Source organism: Phoenix dactylifera, unplaced genomic scaffold, assembly GCF_009389715.1.
Source record: "Phoenix dactylifera cultivar Barhee BC4 unplaced genomic scaffold, palm_55x_up_171113_PBpolish2nd_filt_p 000675F, whole genome shotgun sequence".
Taxonomy (NCBI): domain Eukaryota; kingdom Viridiplantae; phylum Streptophyta; class Magnoliopsida; order Arecales; family Arecaceae; genus Phoenix; species Phoenix dactylifera.
In genome coordinates this window covers 147,883-172,558 of record NW_024068062.1, presented here as the reverse complement: position 1 = coordinate 172,558, position 24,676 = coordinate 147,883, and the positions used below count along the sequence as shown (strand labels likewise).

The 24,676-nt window shown below is 46.3% G+C and overlaps 2 protein-coding genes across 3 annotated transcripts; one reads left to right on the top strand and one right to left on the bottom strand.

Moving 5' to 3' along the window:
• The first annotated feature begins 716 nt into the window (after positions 1-716).
• Positions 717-1,136, top strand: LOC120106895 (cysteine proteinase inhibitor 1-like). Its single transcript, XM_039119990.1, has one exon. It carries the CDS (start codon positions 717-719, stop codon positions 1,134-1,136), a length of 420 nt encoding a protein of 139 aa, XP_038975918.1.
• Positions 1,137-16,700: 15,564 nt separating this feature from the next.
• Positions 16,701-24,323, bottom strand: LOC103718059 (ATP-dependent Clp protease proteolytic subunit). Of its 2 annotated transcripts, none has more exons than XM_008806698.4 (2): positions 23,353-24,323; positions 16,701-16,841 (listed from the first exon to the last, which is right to left on the bottom strand). In XM_008806698.4, exon 1 carries the CDS (start codon positions 24,196-24,198, stop codon positions 23,407-23,409), a length of 792 nt encoding a protein of 263 aa, XP_008804920.2. In that variant the 5' UTR covers positions 24,199-24,323; the 3' UTR covers positions 16,701-16,841; positions 23,353-23,406. The 2 variants fall into 2 exon arrangements, with proteins under 2 accessions (XP_008804920.2, XP_008804922.2); XM_008806700.4 differs by lacking the exon at positions 16,701-16,841 and adding an exon at positions 23,130-23,185.
• Positions 24,324-24,676: the final 353 nt, after the last annotated feature.

Genomic DNA, 24,676 nt, shown 5'->3' with positions numbered 1-24,676 from the left:
GTCTAAGCAAATAGAATTAGTAGGGACAAAGATTGGTCTAGACTTGGAGTATGCGCTAGCAAGCTTGGCGATTTTGTAGAAGAATTTTAGTATTAACAATAAATTTGTAGCTAATGATTTTCTAAATGATGAGGGTGATGGGTTTGGTATTGATGTTGGATTTAAACGCTCTAAAATAATATTTATTTTATTTAATAGATGATGAAATTAGATTTTTAATTATTATATTTTATTATAATGGATGTAAAAGCTAAAAGTAATATTGGCTTCGTATTCTCATAGGTTATACTCCTCGATAGCATCATCATGTCATGTTCCGAATCTGGGCCGCTGCTACTATTTGTTGCTCCATCATTTGGCCCACAGCACAATGCAGGCGGCAGTGTAGAAATGTATAACAGCACAATATTTGAGTGATTTTTTTAAGTGAGGTTTGCAGAGCATCATTTGAAGGAGATTTCGAGAGATACCAATTCATCTCTTCGCTAACTTTGCGAGCTTGGTAGGCGTGATTTAGAAGTTGCCAAACCTGAACCTCCCAGTTTCTAGAGTTGCCTCAATCCTGAACGCCCCTTCCTCAAACCATAACGCCCCTTCCCTGGTTTCAATTAATGGCACCCCAATCCTTAACGGCTCTTCCAAACCTCTAAAAACCCCACCCACCCCTTACCCATCTACTCTCGCCCCCCTCACATCTCACCAACGCCTTCATCACCATGAGAGCTCTTCCTCTCCTCCTCCTCCTCCTCCTCCCTCTTCTTCTCGTCACCATCCATGCACCTCCTCGAGCCCTTGCAGCAAGTGAAGCCACAAGCAAGCCTCTTCTCGGGGTCTGGAAGCCACTCAACACGGATGACCCACACGTCCAGGAGATTGCGGAGTTCGCAGTGTCGGAGCACGACGAGCTCGCTAACGACAAGCTCGCGTTAAGCAAGGTGGTGAAGGCACTGAAGGGTAAGACCGCGTTTTTGCCCGGAATTGCCTATCGGTTGGTGGTAGAGGCCAAGGACAAGATATCCATCGCAAAGTACGAGGCCGTAGTTTGGGAGAAGACCCGGGAGGGTCCCATGAAGCTCGTATTCTTCGCACCGATTAACCTACCTGAAGGTCCGGTCGTCCAGCAGTCAGCAGCATAGCAATTTCCGCTTAAAAGAATAACCGCACCGTTGTGTTAATGAATTAAAATGTAACCGAGGTGTTACATGGTTAATGAAGAGATAGTATTGATATTTGATAAGCAATTGATGTTCACAGAAAATAAACCTTGATGGTGGGGTCCCACTGGGATAACATATACAATAAACAAGTACAAAAACCGAGCATTTGGAATGTTATTTCTCTCTCTGAGATCAAGTCAAGCAAATTTATGATGCAGAAACGGTGCATCAGGTTGTGGAATGTCCTCTACCTTTCTAACATGGCAAGGTTATATATCACTAGAGATAAGAGGATCTGAATTGATTCAAATGCTCTGGATATTTTTGTTGTTTCTGAATAGCAAAGCATCAATATAGCCATGGACGATTGATTTTGGTTTGGTGCCTCGATCCGAAATTATAGGCTGGAGATGCGGCAACCGTTGCATACTCGTACATGCAACATATCCCATCATGATATTATATGCAAAACAGCAAATTAAATTTAAATAACTAAAATCTAAAATTTAATAATTATTAGTTCAATTTTTTTTTAACAATATCCAGAGCCTTACAACAACCGTTATACTTAAAATACTGATTAATAATGGACCTATAAAAAAAATTAATAGTAATATTAAATCTAAACTATATCTATATTATTCAATCTCGCTTCTATTCTCACTTTCACGGCAGCAGTGCCCGCATTTGCAATTAATTCTCTGAATCTCTAAAAAAAGAAAAGATAATAGGATTCACAACCCAATAAGTAGTTAATATCTTATCTAGATAAATTATGCAACAATTTAAAATATAAGCCAAATAGTATATATATATATATATGGTGTTTAAAGAAAATCAATTCTTTTTCAAAATGCCATTCCAACAAATTTAATATCTCTCAAATATTCATATTCATAAGTCTGATTTAAAATATAGCACATTCAACTCAACAATATTTTAAATATGACCATACTTATACCTTATAGCTAGGTCAGAAAATAGAACCACACTTATATCCTGCAAAGTAAGCCAGAATACTATATTTATATATTGCGGTGTGGGCCACAGTTATATTCTCTGGTAGGACCAGAATGATAAGTTTAGTAACAGTCAAAGTACCAATGCATAACTCCTAATTGGCAGAATTCAAAATATAGTCAAGCTGAGAGTCTAACATTGATACGTATCATAGCTCTTTTTACAAAATAATAAATATATCATAATCCAATCAAAATATATATATACAATATAAGTTCAATAAATAATATAATAACATTCCAAAAAAATATTACTTCAAAATTATATGTTTATTTTCTATTTAAAACATGGTTTTATAAAATTCATAAATTACATATCAATTGATTAATAATTTATTTAATGTCAAATATAATATTATTTAAATAAAATATCTTTTAAAAAAAAGATCATCACTTACCTCACAAGATGATCAAAAACTAAACTGAGTAACTCCGAAAATTGTTTTCAACACCTAATATCCAATTTACATCTCTATTAAAATTTAAACGTGATAAATCCTCAAATTACAATCCAAAATCCGAACATCCTAACGCGGAGTTAAGCCCAATAACTACAAACTAATTTGATCAAAGGGCAGTATCCTATAGACTGAGCCAATCCTGATCTTAAAAAAGGAACCCAATGCAGTCCACTTGCCACAAGAGACACGGTAGAGAGAGAAAGAGAGAGAACTTAGAGAGAGAAAGAGCGGTAGCGGCCTTCCTTTCTAAGAGAGAGAGAGAGAGTAGGGCTTGTTCTGACTATTTGAATCATCTTGAGGGTGGCTGTAAAGCTGTCTTAGCCGGCAGCAAGACCTGTGTCATGCTCCGATGCAGAGGAAATAGCTTGGTGTTGCTGGAAATTGGACCCGGGGGCGACCGTGAGCCGAGAGGGGAGGAGCTCCGCTGCTGGAACAGTAGGTGGCGGTGCGTCAGCTGGTGGCGTCCTTCTGGAGAATCCTGCAAGAAAGCCGATAGTCGGGATTTCCGGCGTCGGTCCTCCGATGCTTAAGTCAGAGGGGGGCTAGTGTATGAGTGGAGTAAAAGAGGAGAATGTTCGTTCTTGTATCCCCCTTTCCTTTCCCCCCAGGTTTTCTTTTATAGAAGGATATTATGTTACCTGAGAGGTGACAGGGTAGATTGTCTTTTTCGTGATAATTGGGCACGATCACGCTCATTAATGGCATTGTGGAGAATAAGACCGGATCAGACCGGAGTCAGCGAACTGTCATGGTTGATTAGACCTGTTGGAGTGGTTGAACCGCCGGCCGTGGTGGGCCTGGGGTTCGTAGATAGCAAGTGCATTGATTGCTGAGTGAACCGGTGATCAGGGAGAGCCATACGCTTTGATAGTCCAGTGATCCGGAGATCATCTTGAGCCGTGTTCATTTAATGGTTGAGTGCATTGGAGGCCCGCAGGGGTCACACGCATTAATGATAGGGCGTGCCGAAGGCCTGTGGAAGTCACGTGCCTTAATGGCTTGATGACGGTAACAGAGTACGGTGGAGTCGGGTATCTAACTGTCAGATCCTCTAGAGGATTAGGCGGGGGTCGGATATTTGGTTAAGGCATGGGCTCGGCACGGGTGCCGAGTCGAGCCAGTTGCTCAGCGGGGTGCCTCCAGCTTGAGCGTTGTGAGGTCGGGCGCCTGTCTGGTCGGGCGCCTTCTTGGTCGGCGCTTTTTTGGTTGAGCGCCTTGGTCGAACGCCTCCCTGATTGGGCGCCTTTCTGGTCGGGCGCCTTCCTAGTCGGGCGCCTTCCTGGTTGGCATGACTTGGTTTTTTCTCCCAATACTACGACTTTGGTTTTTCCCCAACACTACCCCCCGACTTCCGAGTTCCAGCTAGCCACCAGCTTGAACGCGGGAAGTAGTTTTAGTCGGGTCATTATGAGTTGGGGAAATTTCGAATTATCGCGTGCCTCGAGGCGCTTTTAATAGACGGCGTCTCTTCTTTCCCGAAACGTTTCATTATTAGGGTACCTTTCTTGAAGCGTCCTCGCGTCGCGGGCTTATGATAGGGCCGCATGATCCGACGAGGCGCTTCTGTGTTCGAAGCGTCAGCCTGAATTGAATGCGGCGCTCCGGCTCTCGAGCCTACACGCGTCATGATCTGAACGAGGAGCAGCATTTTTCCTCGCTGATCTGGGCCGTTGGAGGAACCTACATAAGCCCTCACCTAGCCTCCAGCTACTTTCTTATTGTCTTCTTCCTCCAGCTTCTTCTCAGTCCGAAGTTTCCAGTCTCCGGCAAACTTCACAGGTCTCTCTTCTTCTTTTTTTTTTTATCCTTCCAGAATCCTTTCCTCTCTTCTTCCTCCTAATGGGTCCCGGTCCGAGCGATATCGAGTCCACCATGAGTGAGCTAGAGGTCGAAATGGTCGAGGAATGGTTCTTTCCTCGACGAGGGTTCCGTTTGGAGCCCGCGAGATTGGGGGATCGAGTAACGAATCCCCCGGTAGGCCTAATCGGAGTGTACGTGGAGGCACTCTGGGCCGGCCTACGATTTTCCTTTCACAGGTTCGTGAACGAGTTGCTCACGGAGTACCAGTTGGTCCCAGCGCAACTCGCTCCGAATGCCTGGAGGACAATCGTCGGTTTTCTGTCGCTGTGTTTGGCGTTCGGGATTCCGACCTCTGTGAACGTTTTCCGGCGACTTTTCGTGTTGAAGTCGAACCCGGAAGACGGAGAGTGGCTCTACGTCACCCTTCGGACGGGTCGGCCACTCTTCCAGGGTGCCCCATCGTCCATTCATGAGTGGAAGAAGAAATTCTTCTTCCTGGGCTCCGAGCGGACATGGGGGTTTGACCCTAGGTGGAGGCCGAGCCGACTTAGGACCGTCAACAAAGTTTCCAAGCTTTTTATGCGCGAGCAGGGGATCCTTGACACCGTTCGCAGCCTCGGGGATGGTATTCTGCTGAGTGGCCTCATAAGCGAGGACGCTCTAGTGAATGTTGGCCTGAGCTCGGCGCGTCCTCAAGGTAAGGGTAATAATAGAAAGTTACTTTTTTATTCTGCTATTATTCTGTGCTAATCCTGCTCGTCCTTGCAAATATCGCAAAAATGGTGACTAAGAGCGAGGTCTTGTACGCCCGTTTTCAGAAGAGGGCGGCCGAGCTCGCGGGGGAGCCGACCGAGCCGAAGAAGAAGGCGAAGGTCTCGGCGACCACGGCGGCCGAGACGGGCGCTCCCAGCAATGCGCATTCTGAAGCTGGTCGGAGGGAGAGCCCAGGTTCCAGGGACGCAATCTCCGGTGAAGCCACGATGGCGCTCCCATGCCCGGCGCCAATTTCGCAAATTTCTGGTCGGCAGGAAGCCCCGAGTACCGACTAGGGAGGGAGGAGTTCAACGGCGGATTTGGCGCTTGCGCGCCCCGCCCCAACTTTGCGGCAGTCAGATCGGCCGCCTGTCCGACCCCAATTCCCCAGTCCCAAGCCGGGGAATAGTCAAGGAGCTACGGGGTCGGCTCCGCCCAGGCCAGCCGAGGCTGGCCTTCCGGGCTCGTCGGGCCCCCGGGAGCGGGTGCCTTATGCTCCCGGGTGGGCGGTTTTCGAGGGCGACTCAGCCCTCGATAACCCCCAAGTAGCGCGCGAGGTTCTTTGGGTCGCGCTGCTCCCGGCCGACCAAGCCAAGATCCGGTCCATGAACTATGGCGCCTTCATGGACTCTGCCCTTTGCTCTGCCGTCCGGGTAAGTTAAATCTCTTCATTTGTGCAACTATATTGGTGCAAGTTTATTTTAAATTGGATTTGTTTCTCACGTCCCTCTTTTTACAGCATCTGCACGAGACGGAGACGCTGATGCACATTATCCAAGACTATTGGGAGCGAGCCCGAAGGCATCAGCGGGGGCACGAGGAGGCCGAGGCGAGGCGCCTGGTGTCTGAGGCCGAGCGCCTGGAGCTCCAGACGAGAGTGGGGGCGGCCGAGGACGAGATTCGGGCTCTGACCGCCGAGCTCGAAGAGGAGAAGGGCGCGCACACTCTAGTCAGATCTGAAGTGCGCGTCGTGGAGGCTCGTCTGGCCGAGGCCGAGTCGACGCTCGCCATCCGCGAGCAGGAGGTGGGGGAAGCTCGCCTCAAGGCTCAAGAGCTCGATGCCCATTTGCTCGACGCGCAGTCTTTGCTCGTTGCTCGCGAACGGGAAATAAAGAATTTGGAGCGGAAGGCTGCCTATCACGAGGCTCGGGAGAAGGAGGCTCGGGAGCAGGCCCAGGACGCTGTTAAACTCTTCCGTGAATCGGAAGAGTTTCGCGACCTATTAGAGGAGGAAGGCGTAAATGGGCTCATCCAGGGCTTCAAGGACTTCCGCAACCAACTGCGGCGACTTCTTCCAGACTTCGACCTTAACCTGCTTCAACCAGGAGCGGGGGTCGAGGAGTCAGAGGCGGAGACGAAAACTCTGACAGCTGACGGGGCTGCCCAGGAGGGCCCGGCCGAGGCGCCCGAGGCTGCTCCCGAGGTCGCCGAGGCTGAGGTAGGAACCTCGATCACAGAGGAACCAGCCATTCCTGAAGTCGCCGAGGATAGTAGAGCCGAGCCTTGAAGTTTTTCATTTTCTTTATTTTTGTAAATTGGGATGGCCTCCATATTGTTAAGGCCGAGCCCAAACTTTGTACTTAGCCTTCGGGCTCTTTTAAATGAAATGAACACTTTCTTGACTTACAATTAATTTATATTTCGATTTTTGGTAGGCCTAAGTTTCTTCACTTGGATCCGCTTTAGGTTCGAAGGACTTGGGCTCTGCAGCCCCAATTTCGTCCGCTACATAGTTAGACCTGCGTTTAGGCTCGGCATATTTATCCAGCCCGTGCTCAGGTCTGAGTTTCTGCTGCTCGGACCTTCGACTAGTGATATCGCGATGCTTATGTCAGAGGATACGCTTAGGCTCGGTAAGCCTTCTCGAGCTTAGCTCAGAATTCGGCCGAGCCCTAGGACCAAAGGTCACTAAACTCTGAATTTTATTTGGACTTCAAACTCGGACCTTAGGTTGCCGAGGCGGATTGTCAGACTTCTTCCGACAAAACCGAGTCGGGGATGTCCCAAAGCTCGGGATGAGAATTCATCGAGCTGCCAGTATGAACTAGGCTATAGCTCGCTGTCGAACTAGGCTATAGCTCGCTGTCGAACAGTGCATGTGGGATGGGCGAAGCCGAGCAATGATTGGCCCGACCAGGTACCTCGACGCTGGTCAGGGTTTCATTCAGGTAATTAATTAATCAGGAATGAAGTAAATGAAATAATAATAAAAGGGTACCTGGTACCATGAGGGTCTTATGCCGAGGCTGTGAGCTTTGCTCGGCGATTTTGAGGACGCTCTTCTGCTCGGAGTCCGTTCTTTGGGGATGCCGGCATAATAAAAGCCAGTTGCCATCAGAGATGTTTGTCGCCAATCACGAATATTTCGCTGATCACGGATAGGAGATCGAGCCGAGCTCGATGTTTGGTAGAGACCGCATCTCGGACTCACGAACTCACGAACTCCACGAACTCACGAACTCACGAACTCACGAACATCTTCGGGGAGACCACGTAGGTGCTCCATCATCCCGAAGTATCGGGGCATCCCGACCGTGGTCGAGGTATTTGATGGAGATCGAGCCGAGCTCGATGTTTGATGGAGATCGAGCCGAGCTCGATGTTTGATGGAGATCGAGCCGAGCTCGATGTTTAGTGGAGACTGCATCTCGAACTCACGAACTCACAAACTCCACGAACTCACGAACTCACGAACATCTTCGGAGAGACCACGTAGGTGCTCCATCATCCCGAAGTATCGGGGCATCCCGACCGTGGTCGAGGTATTTGATGGAGATCGAGCCGAGCTCGATGTTTGATGGAGATCGAGCCGAGCTCGATGTTTGATGGAGATCGAGCCGAGCTCGATGTTTGACGCTCCAAGGTTTCGTCAAAGCGCCCGGCTCCGCTCTATGCTGATTGACGAGCTGGGCCAGGCCTGGTACCATGAGACAATCATTAGGAGAATTGGCGGATTTGAACAAGTGCACATAAGCTGTTGTAAAATGAGATTTATGATTAAAAAATGGGAAACCCCTCGGGGTTCTACTGGTAGTACATGCGGAGATTTTCAAAACTCCAGTTTCGTAGAATGGGAGTCCCATCGAGAGACTCCAGCTTGTAAGTTCCGGGCCGCCGGACGCGTGTGACTCGGTAAGGTCCCTCCCAATTTGGAGCCAGTTTCCCTTGCTCGGTCGGTCGGGAGGCCTCGGCTCTTCTAAGGACGAGGTCCCCTGCTTTGAAGGATTTAATTTTGACTCTGGCGTTGTAGTACTGCGCTGTCTTTTGCTGGTACCTTGCCATGCAAACTTGGGCGGCCTCCCTTGTCTCCTCGATTAGGTCCAGGTTGTTTCTGAGCTGTGAGGAGTTGGAGCTGGCATCATAGTGTTCTACCCTCGGAGAAGGGAGCCCGATCTCCAACGGGATGACAGCTTCCGTTCCATATGTTAAATTGAAGGGAGTCTCGCCGGTGGGGACACGGAATGTGGTCCGGTAAGCCCATAGGACATTGTATAGGTCTTCGACCCACTGTCCTTTGGATTTATCGAGCCTAGCTTTGAGCCCCTGCAAAATAGTACGATTTGTTACCTCGGTTTCTCCGTTTGTGTGAGAGTGCGCGACCGAGGTGAAGCGGTGGTCGATGCCAAGCTCGGAGCAGAATTCTCTAAAGCGGAGGTTGTCGAACTGGCGGCCGTTGTCCGATATGAGGATGCGGGGGAGCCCAAATTTGCAGATTATTGACTTCCAGACAAAATTCCGCATCTTCTACTGGGTGATCCGGGCGAGTGGCTCGACTTCCACCCACTTGGTAAAATAGTCGATGGAGACGACTAGGAATTTTCTTTGCCCGGTCGCCAGAGGGAATGGTCCCAGGATGTCGATTCCCCACTGGGCAAAAGGCCAAGGGGAGCTGATGGAGGTTAACGGAGCCGAGGGTCGGCGTTAGACATTGGCGTTTCTCTGGCATCGGTCGCACCTTCGGACGAAGTCCAAAGCATCCTTTTGGAGTGTCGGCCAGTAATACCCTTGGCGCAGAATCTTATGGGCCAATGCTCGTTCTCCCAGATGATTTCCACAAATTCCTTCATGGACTTCACGCATTGCATAATCAGCCTCTGTTGGGCGGAGACATCTGAGGAGGGGAGAGGTGAAAGATCTTCGATAAAGCTTTCCCTCGTGCAATATGTACCAGGCGGCGGAACGCTTCACTCAGCGAGCCTCACGCTCATTACTGGGGAGGACTTCGTTTTGCAAATAGCTGATGAGTTCGTCCATCCAGCTTGGCTCGAACTCAATGCAAAGGGCCCGCTCGAGCTCCTCCGTGCTGGGTTTTTGGAGATATTTCAGTGCCATCGTTTTGGGAAGCTCGCTCATGCGAGAGGATGCCAGCTTTGACAGCTGGTCGGCCCTAAGTTTCTCTGACCTGGCGACATGTTGGATGTGGAAAGAATTCAAGGTCGAGGTGAGATCCCGTACCTTCCAAAGATATTCCTGTATTGTGGGATCTCTGGCTTCGAAGTCACCCAGGATTTGGTTGACGGCGAGCTGAGAATCGCTGAAGGCCCTCAGGTCCTTCACTCCTAGCTCTCTGGCTAACTTGAGCCCGGCGACGAGTGCTTCGTATTCTGCCATGTTGTTGGAAGCAGGAAACTCGAGGCGTAAGGCTTGTTCGGCAACCACCCCATCCGGGCTGGTGAGGATGAGACCCGCTCCGCTATCCCCCGAGTTTGAAGAACCATCGACGTGCAGAGTCCACGTCGAGCTCGGGGTCTGCTCTGTTGGCGCAGGCTCTGGTTCGGGCTCGGCCTCGTCTGGTACAGTGCACTCGACTATAAAGTCGGCGAGTGCCTGCGCCTTGATCGCCGGTCTGGGTCGGTATTCGAGGTCAAATTTCCCGAGCTCGACGGCCCACTTGGTAATCCGGCCTGCGCGGTCTGATCTTTGCAGGATCTACTTTACTGGCTGGTCGGTCAGCACGGCCATCATATGGGCTTGGAAATAGGGTCGGAGCCTCCGAGCTGAGATGACCAAGGCATAGACAGTCTTCTCCAGCTTGGAGTATCGGGTCTCAGCATCCCTCAAGACCCGGCTGGTGTAATATACTGGCTTTTGAAGCTTGCCCTCCTCCCGATCCAGGACCGAGCTCACTGCTACAGGGGAAACAGCTAGGTATAGGTAGAGGAGTTCACCCTGCCGAGGCTTTGTGAGCAGGGGAGGAGAAGCAAGAAGGTGCTTGAGCTCTTCAAAAGATTTCTAGCACTCGGCCGACCATAGGAAGTTTTTTGGCTTCTTAAGAGTCGCAAAAAATGGAAGGCAGCGCTCGGCCGATCGGGAGATGAATCTCCCGAGAGCTGCGACTCGGCCCGTAAGCCGTTGTACCTCCTTGACTGTCCTCGGAGGCGTCATCTCTTGGAGCGCTCGGATCTTTTCAGGATTGGCCTCGATTCCTCGCTGCGTAATGATGAAGCCAAGAAATTTGTCCGAGGTGACTCTGAACGTACATTTGGCTGGGTTGAGCTTCATTTGGTACCTTCGGAGTGTGGAGAATGCTTCATCAAGGTCGGTCACATGGTCTTGCGCCACCTTGCTTTTCACCAGCATGTCATCAACATAGACCTCCATGTTTCGGCCTATTTGGTCTTTGAAGATCCGGCTGACCAGCCTCTGATAAGTTGCTCCGGCATTCTTTAAGCCGAATGGCATTACTTTGTAGCAGTAGGTACCTCCGTCGGTGATGAAGGCCGTCTTTTCTTCATCTTCTGGCGCCATACGGATCTGGTTGTATCCGGAGAAGGCGTCCATGAATGCCAACAGCTCATGTCCCGAGGTGGAGTCCACGAGCTGATCGATATTGGAGAGTGGGAAGCTGTCCTTTGGGCAGGCTTTATTCAAGTTGGTGTAGTCCACGCACATGCGCCATTTCCCACTAGCCTTTTTGACGAGGACCACATTGGCGAGCCACTCTGGGTAGGATATCTCCCGAATGAAGCCAGCCTTGAGAAGTTTATCAACCTCCTAGGCTGCTGCTCGTTGTCGTTCAAGAGCGGCACCTCGCTTCTTTTGTCGCACAGGCTTGCAGGTTGGCTTTACTTGGAGCCGGTGGACCATGATCTCCGGATCTATCCCTGGCATATCCGCGGGCGACCATGCGAAGACATCCATGTTGTTCCGCAAGAAGTCGACAAGGCGATCCCTTTCACGATCATTGAGGCCGGAGCCGACCTGCACAGTTAGCTCGGAAAAGTTTTCGTGCAAAGGAACTTGGATTAGTAGCTCACCGGGCTCTACCCGATTCTTCTGAGGGCCGACCCGTGCTTCCAGGGTTTCAGCCGAAGGCTGATCTGTTGCTGGGGTCGGTACCTCGGCCGGTCGCTTCGCCTCATGGGTTGCCATGTAGCATCATCTCGCTATCGCCTGGTCCCCACGAACTTCACCAACTCCTTGGTTGGTGGGGAATCGCATGAGCAGGTGGCGAGTTGAGACCACGGCTCGAAGGGCGTTGAGCCCTGGTCTTCCAAGGATGGCATTATAAGCCGAGGGCAGGCGTATCACAAGGAAGCCCATTCTCACGGTACTTTCCCGGGGGGCGAGCCCGACCGTGATCAGGAGATCGACCTCACCCTCTACTGGGACCGAATCCCCAGTAAATCCGACCAACGGAGCATTCATCCTCCGTAGTTGCTTTTCTGTCATCCCCATTTTATAATAGGCATCAAAATACAAAACGTTCGCCGAGCTTCCATTATCGATTAAGATGCGTTTTACATCAAATCTATTTATAATCATAGAGATGACCACGGCATCATCATGGGGAGTTTCAACTCCTTCCAAGTCTTCATCTGAGAATGAGATGGCTTCCGAGGCACGTAGGCGCTTCGAGGAGGTCCCTTCCCCTGAAGCTTCTCCGACCGAGGCCCCGCCTCGGATGGTGTTGATGGTGCCGGCGATGGGCCTGTTGGCATTTGGATCTTCAGGTTGTGCGGCTCTCTCCGCTGGCCTTTTCTCTTCACGCCGGCCTCGTACAAACCGATCGAGCACCTCTCGGCGAATGAGTGCTTCGATCTCGTTCCGGAGCTGGAAGCAGTCCTCCGTATCATGGCCATGATCCCGATGGAAACGACAGTACTTCCGGAGATCGCGTCGGGCTCCGGGATCTCGTCTCGGGGGCGGGGGCCGGAAATAATCCCGGCCCTCAATCTCCATGAGGATTTCGGCCCGAGGAGCTGTAAGGGGAGTGTAGTTTTCATACCTCCCTTCGGGTATGCGGGCCCGTGGTGGAAACCTCGGGCGGAGCGGTGACCTCTGCTGAGGTGGTCCCCGTAATCGGGGTGGACTCTTCAGACGGGGCGGATTCTTGGCCCGGCGCGGGGACGGGCTTCTGGGATGGCCACGCTCCTCGCGGCGTCTTTTCTGCTTCTTGGACGTCTGCTCGGCGTCGCTCCGTCTAACGGCAACAGCTTCCTCGGCCTTCGCATACTTTCGCGCCCGAACCAGCATTTCAGTGAGGTCCGCAGGGAAATTCTTCTCGATGGAGAAGAGGAACCTATAAGACCGGGCTCCAGTCTTTAGTGCCGACATGGCAATTGACTGGTCAAGCTCCCGGACTTTCCATGTCGCGGCGGTAAATCGGTCCAAATACTCCCTAAGGGACTCTCCCTCCTTTTGTTTTATATCAAGGAGGGAGTCCGATGTCCGCCGCTGGGGCTGGCTGGCGGCAAAGTTGCTGGCAAACTGTCTGCCGAGCTGCTCGAAGGAGGAAACGGTACTCGGCTTCAGCCCGGTAAACCAAAGCCGGGCTGGTCCTCGGAGCGTTGCTGGGAAAGCTTTGCACAGCATGGCCTCCGAGGCTCCCTGTAGGGCCATTAAGGCCCGATAACTTTTCAGGTGGTCAAGGGGTCGGTCCTGCCGTTGTAAGGCTCCACCTAGGGCATCTTGAATCGTGGCGGGACCGGCTTATCCTCAATTTGTTGGGAGAAGGGGGACTTCGTGGTGAACTCGAAGTCACCATCACGTCCCGACTTTCTTCCGTGGAGTGCCTGAATCTGGCGCTCCAGCTTCTCGACCTTCTTGTCGAGTTCATCATTCTGGGGGATCGCCGCGGCGGTCCGCTCCGGCGCAGGTTGCCCTGGGACCGACTCAGCCTCTGATGGTTGTGGCCAGCCACCGGGACCTCTAACCGGATGCTCTCTCCAGAGGGAGGCCTGAACTTGAGAGTCCTGACCTCGAAGGGGGGTCCGCTTGCAGGAGGCACCGGCTGAACCGGGGCCGGAGGGAACGGTGCCGTCGGGATGCCCCTGGGTTGCAAGCTTTGGACAGCGGTGGCCAAGGCCTGCACTTGCTGCACCAGGGCATCAAACTGCTCCGGCCGAACTTGAGTTGACTCGGCCGAAAGTGGCGAGTTCTGGACAGAGTGTCCAGGACTGAGTGGAGGACGTCGAGAGGCATTGGAAGCTCCCTTACTTCTCAGTTTCATGGCCGCGACTCGGGCCCTTCCTCTAGCGCCAACTGTTGCTGGAAATTGGACCCGGGGGCGACCGTGAGCCGAGAGGGGAGGAGCTCCGCTGCTGGAACAGTAGGTGGCGGTGCGTCAGCTGGTAGCGTCCTCCTGGAGAATCCTGCAAGAAAGCTGGTGGCCGAGATTTCCGGCGCCGGCCCTCCGATGCTTAAGTCAGAGGGGGGTTAGTGTATGAGTGGAGTAAAAGAGGAGAATGTTCGTTCTTGTATCCCCCTTTCCTTTCTCCCTAGGTTCCCTTTTATAGAAGGATATTATGTTACCTGAGAGGTGATAGGGTAGATTGTCTTTTTCGTGATAATTGGGCACGATCATGCTCATTAATGGCGTTGTGGAGAATAAGACCGGATCAGACCGGAGTCAGCGAACTATCATGGTTGATCAGACCTGTTGGAGTGGTTGAACCGCCGGCCGTGGTGGGCCTGGGGTTCGTAGATAGCAAGTGCATTGATTGCTGAGTGAACCGGTGATCAGGAAGAGCCATACGCTTTGATAGTCCTGTGATCCGGAGATCATCTTGAGCCGTGTTCATTTAATGGTTGAGTGCATTGGAGGCCCGCAGGGGTCACACGCATTAATGATAGGGCATGCCGAAGGCCTGCGGAAGTCACGTGCCTTAATGGCTTGATGACGGTAACAGAGTACGGTGGGGTCGGGTATCTAACTGTCAGATCCTCTAGAGGATTAGGCGGGGGTCGGATATTTGGTTAAGGCATGGGCTCGGCACGGGTGCCGAGCCGAGCCAGTTGCTCAGCGGGGTGCCTCCAGCTTGAGCGTTGTGAGGTCGGGCGCCTGTCTGGTCGGGCGCCTTCTTGGTCGGCGCTTTTCTGGTCGAGCGCCTTGGTCGAGCGCCTCCCTGATTGGGCGACTTTCTGGTCGGGCGCTTTTCTGGTCGGGCGCCTTCCTGGTCGGGCGCCTTCCTGGTTGGCATGACTTGGTTTTTTCCCCAATACTACGACTTTGGTTTTCCCCCAACACTTGGCATGGTCGTGGACCGACGTCTGCTAAAGTCGAGTTTAATCAAAAATTTCGAGCGAAAAAAATAACAAATGAGGATATACTTCAAGAAAAAAAAAGTTTAGTACATGGTATGTTGTACCAATCTGAACCGAACGATACAGAACATACTAAATCGGACATTAGGAGGCATATTGTACCGTACCAGTTTGATATCGGTATCTGGTACGGATGGCGTACCGATACTCAGTATGCCAAAAAAATTTTACTCCGTATCATATCGATACTGTGCTAGTGTAGCACCAATACGAAGTCCGATATTGAGATGACGAATCTTGGTTTAATAGTATTGATATAGAACTGAGAGGCGGTATACACGTGCCAATCATGGAGTAGAGAGATGGGTTAGAGAGAGTGAGCAGCTAGTAATTAGGAGGCGTAGGGACATTAGTTTCAATAAAAATTTATAAAATTTAAATCAAGAGGTCTCTGGGAGATTGTATTACCTCCCCACTCTTCTCTTGCTTTGCTAGAAATGTTAGAAAAGTGGAGAGAATTTCTTTCCATCTTTTCCATATTACCTCCCCATTAATTAATAAGAAATGGGTGTATTTTAAGATGTGAATTACAATCTTTTGTTAGGAGAGGAATTCCAATCTTTTCTTAGGAAAGAGGAGAATTTTTTTGGGTCTGCTCTCATCTTCTCTATACTTATCTTAATCTTTTGCGGGCCATTATATGTCAGCTTGTCTATTAGATTTAAATTATTTGACCACCTAAACGGCAAGACAGCACGGAAAGATTTGTTCTCAGATTCTCCATGAATGTTTGGGGTACCGGGATTCCTCCACGTCTGTGCTCTCGGATTCTTTTTATTTTTCTTTTCGTTTCCTCGCAAGTTACAAACACTCCACATTAAACTCGTTCTTAATTTCCAGATCTGAGTGGGCTCCCTCTCTCTTTCTTCCATGTCGCCCATGGGCACGAAATAATTGTAACGTTTTGCTAAGTGTTTTGATACTCCGAGAAGTAACGCTGGGCTTCCTTGCCACCCACTGGACTCTCGGTTGCAGGCTTGCAGCCTACTCTAGATCTCCCAATCTCAGGTAATACTCCCAATTAGTATAGTGCTTCGAGTCAACAACTCCCACATGGATACAGATATTTCCCAAGTATGACTCTCTAGCATACATTTATGACAAGTTTTTTCTTATTTTTTGCATGTTTTTTAACGTATAATCTTGGTCACCTTGGTGAATGCCCATATAGACTCTATTGGTTCACTGAAAAAATTTTCCTCACCAAAATATATTTTTCTAGAAAGCTGACCGAAATATTATTTCTAGAAAGCTGATGTCTAGATATATAATGTCTGAAAAAATGATTTTACATATTTATTTGACCGTGAAAAAGTGACACATTGCAGATTGACTTATGTTTCATTGAGCATCTATCTTTCTTAGAAAGTTATATAAAACACCTACTATAGCCTTAATATGGGGAAAGATCTTATCTTATTCTATCTAAAAGCTTAAGGATACTTTTGAAAAAAAAAAAAATACCCCGATTCTAATTGGATTTTTTCATTCTTATATGGATTTTTCTTTTTCATGACACGAGAAAGTCTTATTTCTATATAAAATCTACTTTCTCTTTTCTCTTCTTTGAAAACTTCAATCAAACAAAAGACATTTTTCTATTTTCTCATTGATCATACTTTTCCTCTTCCTCTCCATGTAAACCAAATGAGTCTTATATGAACAAAGTCTCATTTATCTTGACTGAGAAGGAAACTTGAGGAAAATGGAAAGATCTAGAATTTCATATATTTCTCTAGATTTCAGTCTTGTGATAGAAACCAAGACATACAAATCTCGGCCATTATATTAAACTTGAATTCTTTGTCATAGACTGTCTTGAATATTTAGTTAATAAAAATTTAATATAAATGATTAGCAGACTAGTTATGTTATATCAGCTAATATATTAATATTGTATCGACCGACATATATATATATATATATATATATATATATATCAGTTGAGATAATAAGGATCGAGATTTCAATAACAATATATCAGCAGATGCCAGATAGTGATTGCAGTATTTTGGCTAACATGAAAACCTTGCTCTTTGCGATGAATGCAGCTGTGCACCACTAGGTTGCTTCTGTACCGATCCAATGCACACCTGCCCTCGTACCTGCAAGAACTCTCTGTGGGTTAATAAAAAACAAGCTGCTGCAGTAAAATCGAGACGTAGAGAAGTGGAGTGCACTGGTGTTGGAAAATAAAGCTTGGAGATCTGGCCATCCATTGTTGTTGCCTCACCAGTCTGAGGAATAAGGTGTCTATGTTTGTCTGAGATTTGTTAATTTTATAATTATTTTTTGTTCTGTTACAGTTTGGTAGTTGTATCTCAGACTCTCTCCTCTTTTTTTCTTTTTGTAACTAGTAAGAAGATGCACAATGACACCACTACTATTAAGTTAGAATTGATGAATTATATCCTGATCTGTTTTAATGATACCATCTCATGAAGGAGAACACTGGGGATCCAGCTGCTGCGAAGGCTCCTCATGGAGAACAATTTAGCTAAGCATTTGCACCCAAGCAGTGGATTGAATCAAATACTTAGAACTCCAACTGAAGAAAACATTTTGCCTCATAACTGGAGCTCTCAATATGTGTTCTTGTACCGTGGAGCTACCTATAATATTTGCTGGCGATCCTTAAAATCGTTCCTGACCTTGTGATGAAGGCAACCGAATCTAACAATAGAGAAATTTTTGCTGAATAAACACACCTTACCTTGAGATCTAAAATCACATGTTGTTCGCTTCCTTCCGGCAACTTCCCTCTTAATTTCTATGAACTCTTTGCAGTCCTACCAAGGGTTAGCCATCTTAATTTCAATCAACCTTCTCTATGTCAGGCCATCTTCGTCGCCCTCGCTCCTACATAGCTATTATGGCTCCTCCAGGTTCCTTCCTTTAAGCGCAAGTTTCTCTTTTCCCTCTTTCCAATAGACAATACAACTCGGAGTTCAGATTTTCTTCAATATCGAAAACAAACCAATCTTTGACCTTCATAATTCACATTGTCGTCTCTCATCAGAAACGTTGCCAAACAATTTCTTTCATTTGCAATCTCCTACCACAGTTTAAATTTTTTTTTCCAAAATGTACAGTATCTCCAAGTCCCATTTGGTGAAATCTTCTGTGTTGACCTGCAAATGGCTGTAGTAAGCATTCCTTCAGTCTCCAATGCCCTGATCAATGATTAGAACAACTCTTGTTTGTGAAACAGAAACTCAAATTTTTCAGACCTAATGGTGAATTTTAGTATCTTAAGTGAAATCTGGAAAATTGATTTGGAACTCACCAACTAGCCAATCCAAACTCAGTTTCTGATTTTTGTTAACCATGAAGGTTTTTTTTAAATTTAAACTAATGTAAGTCCTTCAACTCACTAAAGAAAGAGCTCTCAAACAACCACGAGTTTGGAGTAAAATCCAGTTCATATCTTTCCAATGTAAGTATTAAAGAAAAACTCAGAAATGACTGTCGCTTGTCCACCTTCCTTTTTCCCCCTTTTCCCTTTCTATACCACTTTTTTTTAAAATTTGCAAAGACATATCAGATTGGTCATGATCTGACATTAGTTTTGTACTAAAACCGATCATAAATCCCCTCAGACTTTGATTAATTCATCTCTATATCTATAAGTTAGGCCCCTTAAAATTTCCATGTTTATGGCAGATCAATCCTAATCCAAGAAACCTATCAACAAATGTGTACATTTAAGTTTTCTTGAAACTTCTTTCCAATATTTTTAGTTGATTTTCAACTATTAACTAGCATAGCTCATTAAACCAACCGTTACTTTGCGAACCATCTTACTCCTTAACCCAGCACCTTCCAAGCCCCAACGACCAATAATACCCTTCATTAGCCCTTTTGGCCCACCAATTCACAAGCTTCAAGATATCCAGCACTCATAACACACAAACCAATTTTCTTGATATGCCCTAGAACTCGAATTATATTTAAATCACCTAAAAGTTATGCTGTATCAGAGCAGAAATGCCTGCAAAATTTTTTTCTACGTTCTACATCAAATTCAAGTTGGATATCATGGCAAGTATGAATCAAAGGATTCATAATAAAGCACACGATGTCAAACTTCAATGCACTACAACAAAAAAAAGAGAAAAAAAAAACCTTCAGGGACAACTTCCTGTAGGTTTCCCTTACTAAAGAATTTACATGAAAGTTAAAAAGCCTCGAGGTTAACAACCTAAATATCATGGTGGAATGATTTCTTCCTCCCCTATTCTTATCCAATATAACTCTAGAAAGTTGAAAAAAGAATGAGATCCCTAGAGGTGAAGATCATGAGTAAGGTTTGCAATCTCAGTACTGAACCCCATATTGATATGATGGTGATACAGTGTCGATACGCCTGGTATGGGAGTCGGTTCACATATTGAGACTTACTAAGCCCCTCTGTATCGAGTCTCGGGGTGATATGCACCGATACAATGAACGTTGGTCATGACAAATCTATGATGAAAGGGAAATATCCTAAAAAATAGCACATGGAAAACCAAGGGTTCCTTAGAACAAAGGCTACATATAAAAAAAATGTTATCATCTCATAAGATGGTACCATTATGGAGAACCTACTCTCTACAAAGTGGATTGAAAGCTCAATTTTATAGTAATATAATTATGTTAGCCTTAGCAGATTGCAAGGTTAAAGAGATAAATGTCTAATCAGAACCTCTATTAGGAATTGTACATTGAAGAGTTGATCAAATGATAGTTCTTTCAATGGCCCATGACATGCTACAACAACCATCACCTTATCATCAACCTGACTATGAAATCAAAACAAACACAACTATTTTGCCACACCAAAATGCATTGATATCATCAAAGACCAGTTATGAATAGCAAAATACACACAGTAAGGTTAGTGCTAAATTTAACCATAGCTTAAGGGGTTCCTGCCCCTACCTGTGATGGTGAAGGAGCAATAAATTAAGACACCAAACTCATGTAAAACTTTCATCTATTATCACTAAATGATGCAACATGTTTCCATAGAATGCAAATGACTTTAAAAAGTCTTTATTTGATGGCAGATTTTTGGTATATTATGTGAGATTTGGAGGGTAAGCAAGTAAATTTCCCTGAAGTTATATTCGTATCTAGTTTCAATTTTTATCTTTTCGGACTTAGTGTCCCGGTAAGTGAGCCCATTACTTTGTGGAGGAGGCTGTTGCATAGCAACAAGAGGTTGGGACATAATTAATAGATAAAAGTTTGTGGAGGAGGCTGTTGCATAGCAACAAGAGGTTGGGACATAATTAATAGATAAAAGTTTGTGGAGGAGGCTGTTGCATAGCAACAAGAGGTTGGGACATAATTAATAGATAAAAGCCTGGACAAATAATTGAGAATATTGAAGAGTTAGGTCTCTTTTCTTCATCTCAATATTTCTTTCATTACTCTCTCCTTCTCATTTCCCCTTTCTTCTCCTCACATTTTTTTTTCACAAAGAGACATTGAATCTGTTGCGACCCCTGTAAGCCTAGATCAGAACCAACCCGGTTATTGGTGTGAGCCTATGCCAATATTTATTTCTTTACCCTCTCTTTCTCACTTCCTTTCTTCTCACCTTGGTCACAAAAGTGTCATTGTATCTGTTGTGACCTCTGTATCATGCTAAGACCGTAATAAACCTGAACAGCTTCTAAACTTTTAAGCCTAGATCAGACCAGACCAAGTTGTTGGCTTGACCCTCGACATACAAATTAGAATTCCTAAATCCCTCCTTTTACACTGTTTTCAGCAGATTTTCTTTTTGTTAACTCCTTGAGCAGTTGCAACCCTCCTTTGATTCAAAGCCTCCTCTTGTCCAGGATACCACCAAATTAAACCCTAGAAACTATTGAATTTACACTTATCTAACCATCTAACCACTTATTAAGGACTTCACTACATATTATTGATGCATAAATATCTAGACAGCAAGAACAAATAAAACATGAAACCATTTTGAGCACTATCTCCAGCACAAGATTGATTTACATGTGAACCCCAGCCCCAAGGGTTCACATCAATATCTTGTTCTAACATAAGAGGATGTGGGCAACAATAAGACACGACTAATAATAGAGATATATAATAGTAGGCGAGTATAGGAGCTCCATTTGAATGGACATGAGATATCAGTTCTCACAATCCATAAAGATGGGATGAAGATCTTACTTGTGTTAAATATTGACGGGTAGGCCTTGTTATTAGGAAAAGTGGTTTTGTTATTTTAACGAAAGAATTCATTGATCAAACTCTATAACAAAGTTCAAAGGTTCATAATAATTGTGATTTTATGGCTTTCCTGCTTCAAAAATCATCAGATAAACAAACTTATGAATCCTGATCTTTTGGACCATATATGGAGGAGCAGAGAAAAATTCTCAGAAGGTTGACAGTGCTTGAAAGTAAAGAGAACATGAAGCAGAAGCACTCTTTCTCTTGTTTTGGGCTTTACCTACTATTTGATTGGTATTATAAGTAATTTCAGCACTTCTATTTAACTCCTATTACAGTTTTGAGGTCGATTCCTGCCTCAATGTTTTGCAGGTGGTTTGAAAACCTATTTTAAGTAGATCACGTGATTAGAAGCCCTACTCTAGATATTTATGGAGTCAAGGAAATGAATTTATATCATCATTTAAATATCAAGCATTAGATCCTCAAACCTTTTTTGAAACTCTACTTTCCTAATCAATTTTATACCACGTTTCCAAGCTTCAGTGCATAACAGAAATCTTTAGCAATCTTAACTTCTGTTCTTTGCGGCCCTAAACACAATTACACTCTCTGAGATCCTTGGCATCTATAAATCTTTTTTGTTACCACGACTCCAAAAATTTGATTCTCCAACATCAGAAATGGAAAAGTAGTGAATGTTTAAGAATGATTTGTTGTAATCCAGCTGTAGGTAGAGCTTATTTACATTGTCCAAGACATCCTACAGGTATCTTTACTACCTTAGAGTGTCTTTAGATGAAGCGACACGATTTGTCGTGGTTGGCCTCAACTGTGTTTTAAATTGTAGGACCTAAAACTTTGAAAGGCTCCACATACAAGGTCAGTCACTTAAGTGGAAACTGAACCACATGAGAACGAATGTGGCAAGAGCTAAAGAGGACTGGTCAACTATGAAGAAAGAAGAAGAGCTTGCACGAGAATGCTTATGGAGTTAATAGTAGAAAAAAGATAGGAAAAGGAAGGATGGGAAGGGTGAAAAAGGAGGAAAGATTCGTGGGGTGGGGTGGGGTGGGGACCATTCCAACTATTTGGTAGGGTAAAAATGAAAAGGTGGCTTCCACTCTTGGACTCTTGGACATCCAGTCATGGTCGGACCTCCTAATATGGAATAAGAAAAAATCGGTTACAATTTCACATGGTTGCTGATTTTGTTCCTTGAAGTCTCGGTCTCCTATCCTTTAGTCTTTCAGCAGGTAGTCATGGAGGTTTTCTAGGAAACTAAAAAATATCCATTCAGTGATAAAAAAACATTCAAGGAAAATATTACACATTGCTGAGATCCAATGGACCAAATTAAAGCAAGGAAATAGCTATTGCTAAGGAAATAACATAGTGGTACAGTTTGGTATGCCCAGTATGGAGTCAATTCAGCGGTAAAGACATGTAGATGTGATGTACTGGACACATAAAAAGGAGGTGATAAACTAGAGATGGCTAAAAGGACAACCAGGACTAGCCAGCCTAGCCAATGATGAGGACTAAACTACCTTGGTTGCTCTGCTGAAAGAAACATACAGTAATTCAGTGCATTACTAAAGCACCTGATACATTCTTAGACCAAATTATCAAGCTAGAGTCCGAAAGGTTGCAATAAGTCCAAAAAACTTCTGGACAATGTTTTTACAGTGGGAGATTTTCCTTCTACATAGTTAATATCTCCCTCGTTGCAATCCAGACAGAAGGTAGTATTGATACTTGACTTGTTCTTGATATCACATTTGCAGACTTTTCTATCTCACCACATGGTAACCTTCACTTAGCTTCCAATCACCTCTCTTCCTACCCTTTTGCCCAGCAAATTATAATCTTAAACTCAAACCACTCCCTCTAAACCAAAATGATAGCTTGCTTCAAATCCAAGTTGAAAACAGCAAAACTTCTTAAACTTATTATCTCCTTCATTCCTTCATATTGAGGTGGCAGCAAAATATCATGACATGGGAAAATCTCAGGTGGCAATTAAGATATTGGTAATATGTATAGGAACTTTTGATCAAGATGGTAAGTGATTCCATATATGAAGTGTGTTAGGCCAACCAAATAAAAATTAAACATTTTAAGAACTAAAGATGCAAAGCGAACAAGAAACAAAAGATCAAAATTTATAATCGCTACCAAAATAAGAACTTAACTGATCCACAAAGAAATGCTAACAAGGGACAATCACATAGAGAGCCAGCATCCATTTTTCCAAGAAATGTATCTTCATTTTAAAAGGAGAAAATTCTCAAACAAAGATACATAAAAAGGCCACTAAATAAAATGCTAAACAGTCATTATCTCCTGTAGTAAAAAATTCACATTTAAGAAGCAGCAGCATCCAATGCAGTCCAATCAAAATCATCCGGAATAAATTATCCTTTTACAAACCTGCTTCACCCAACGCACGCAAAGTCATCATCAAAATGGACAATTTCCACCGAATCATCCTGAACCCTCATCCTTGCCTTTACTCCCGCCGCTGCCTCCACCGCCGGTGTTGCCACCGCTTCCAGTTTCGCCACCGCTTCCGGTGTCACTGCTGACTGCATCGGTGACCAAAGAGAGGGGGCGGTGCTCGATAACCTCGTCGACAAGGCCGAACTCCTTGGCCTCCTCAGGGGACATGAACATGTCCCGCTCCATGGACTGCTCAATGCGCTGGATGGGTTGGCCGGTGTGCTTGGCGTAGATGGCGTTTAGGCGTTCACGGACCTTGAGGATCTCCTTGGCGTGGATGGCGATGTCGGTGGCTTGGCCGGAGGCGCCGCCGGAGGGCTGATGGATCATGACGCGGGCGTTTGGGAGGGCGCGGCGCTCGCCGGGGGCGCCGGCGGCCAGTAGGAGGGAGCCCATGGAGGCGGCCTGGCCGATGCAGAGGGTGGTGACGGGGGATCGGATGTACTGGATCGTGTCATAGATGGCGAGGCCGGCAGTGACGGCGCCGCCCGGTGAATTGATGTAGATATGGACCGGCTTCGAGGGGTTCTCAGACTCGAGGAAGAGGAGCTGCGCAACGACCACGGAGGCGGTGTCATCGGAGACGGCGCCGTTGATGCACACGATGCGCTCCTTGAGGAGGCGGGAGAAGATGTCGTACGCTCGCTCGCCGCGGGAGGTGTGCTCGATCACCATCGGGATCAAACCGTAGGAGCGGGAGGGGCGGAGGGCGGCGGCGGAGGAGGAGGCGGAGAAGGGCGAGAAGGCCCGCGGGAGGAACGGCCGGCACCGCCACATGGCCGGCGGCGGAGGCTAGGGTAGGTTTAGGGCTTCGGGAAGGAGGTCGAGTCCGGAAGCAGGTGGAGAGGGGAAGGCTCGTCCTTGGGCTTTTCTGAGAACGATGTGGGTTAATGAAATTTCGAACCGGATCCAGAGCCCGGACGCGTTTTATTCCGGGTTCAGTGGCTCGGATAGAGACGCCTGCTTGGAGGTACCATCCTGAAAGGCTCAAGCCATATAGTAAATTAACTTTTGAGTGAAAATTTATTATATATCACTTTATACTCTTATTTTTGGATATCTTTTCTATTAAATCTAGTTATTTTGTTTCAATTCTTCTGTAATGTATGTATTCCTATGTATCCGTTATGCTACAAATCTTTAACTTTCTACTACTTGTCGTAGATGCTACATTTCGTGCTATCGTATCCATTGCTCATGATAAATTGAAATATAAATATCTATAATACTAAATTTGTATTATAATATAAGATAT

Excerpts from the sequence above, each read along its gene's own strand:
- LOC120106895 (XM_039119990.1), top strand. The coding sequence starts at position 717 with ATGAGAGCTCTTCCTCTCCTCCTCCTCCTCCTCCTCCCTCTTCTTCTC.
- LOC103718059 (XM_008806698.4), bottom strand. The coding sequence starts at position 24,198 with ATGTGGCGGTGCCGGCCGTTCCTCCCGCGGGCCTTCTCGCCCTTCTCC.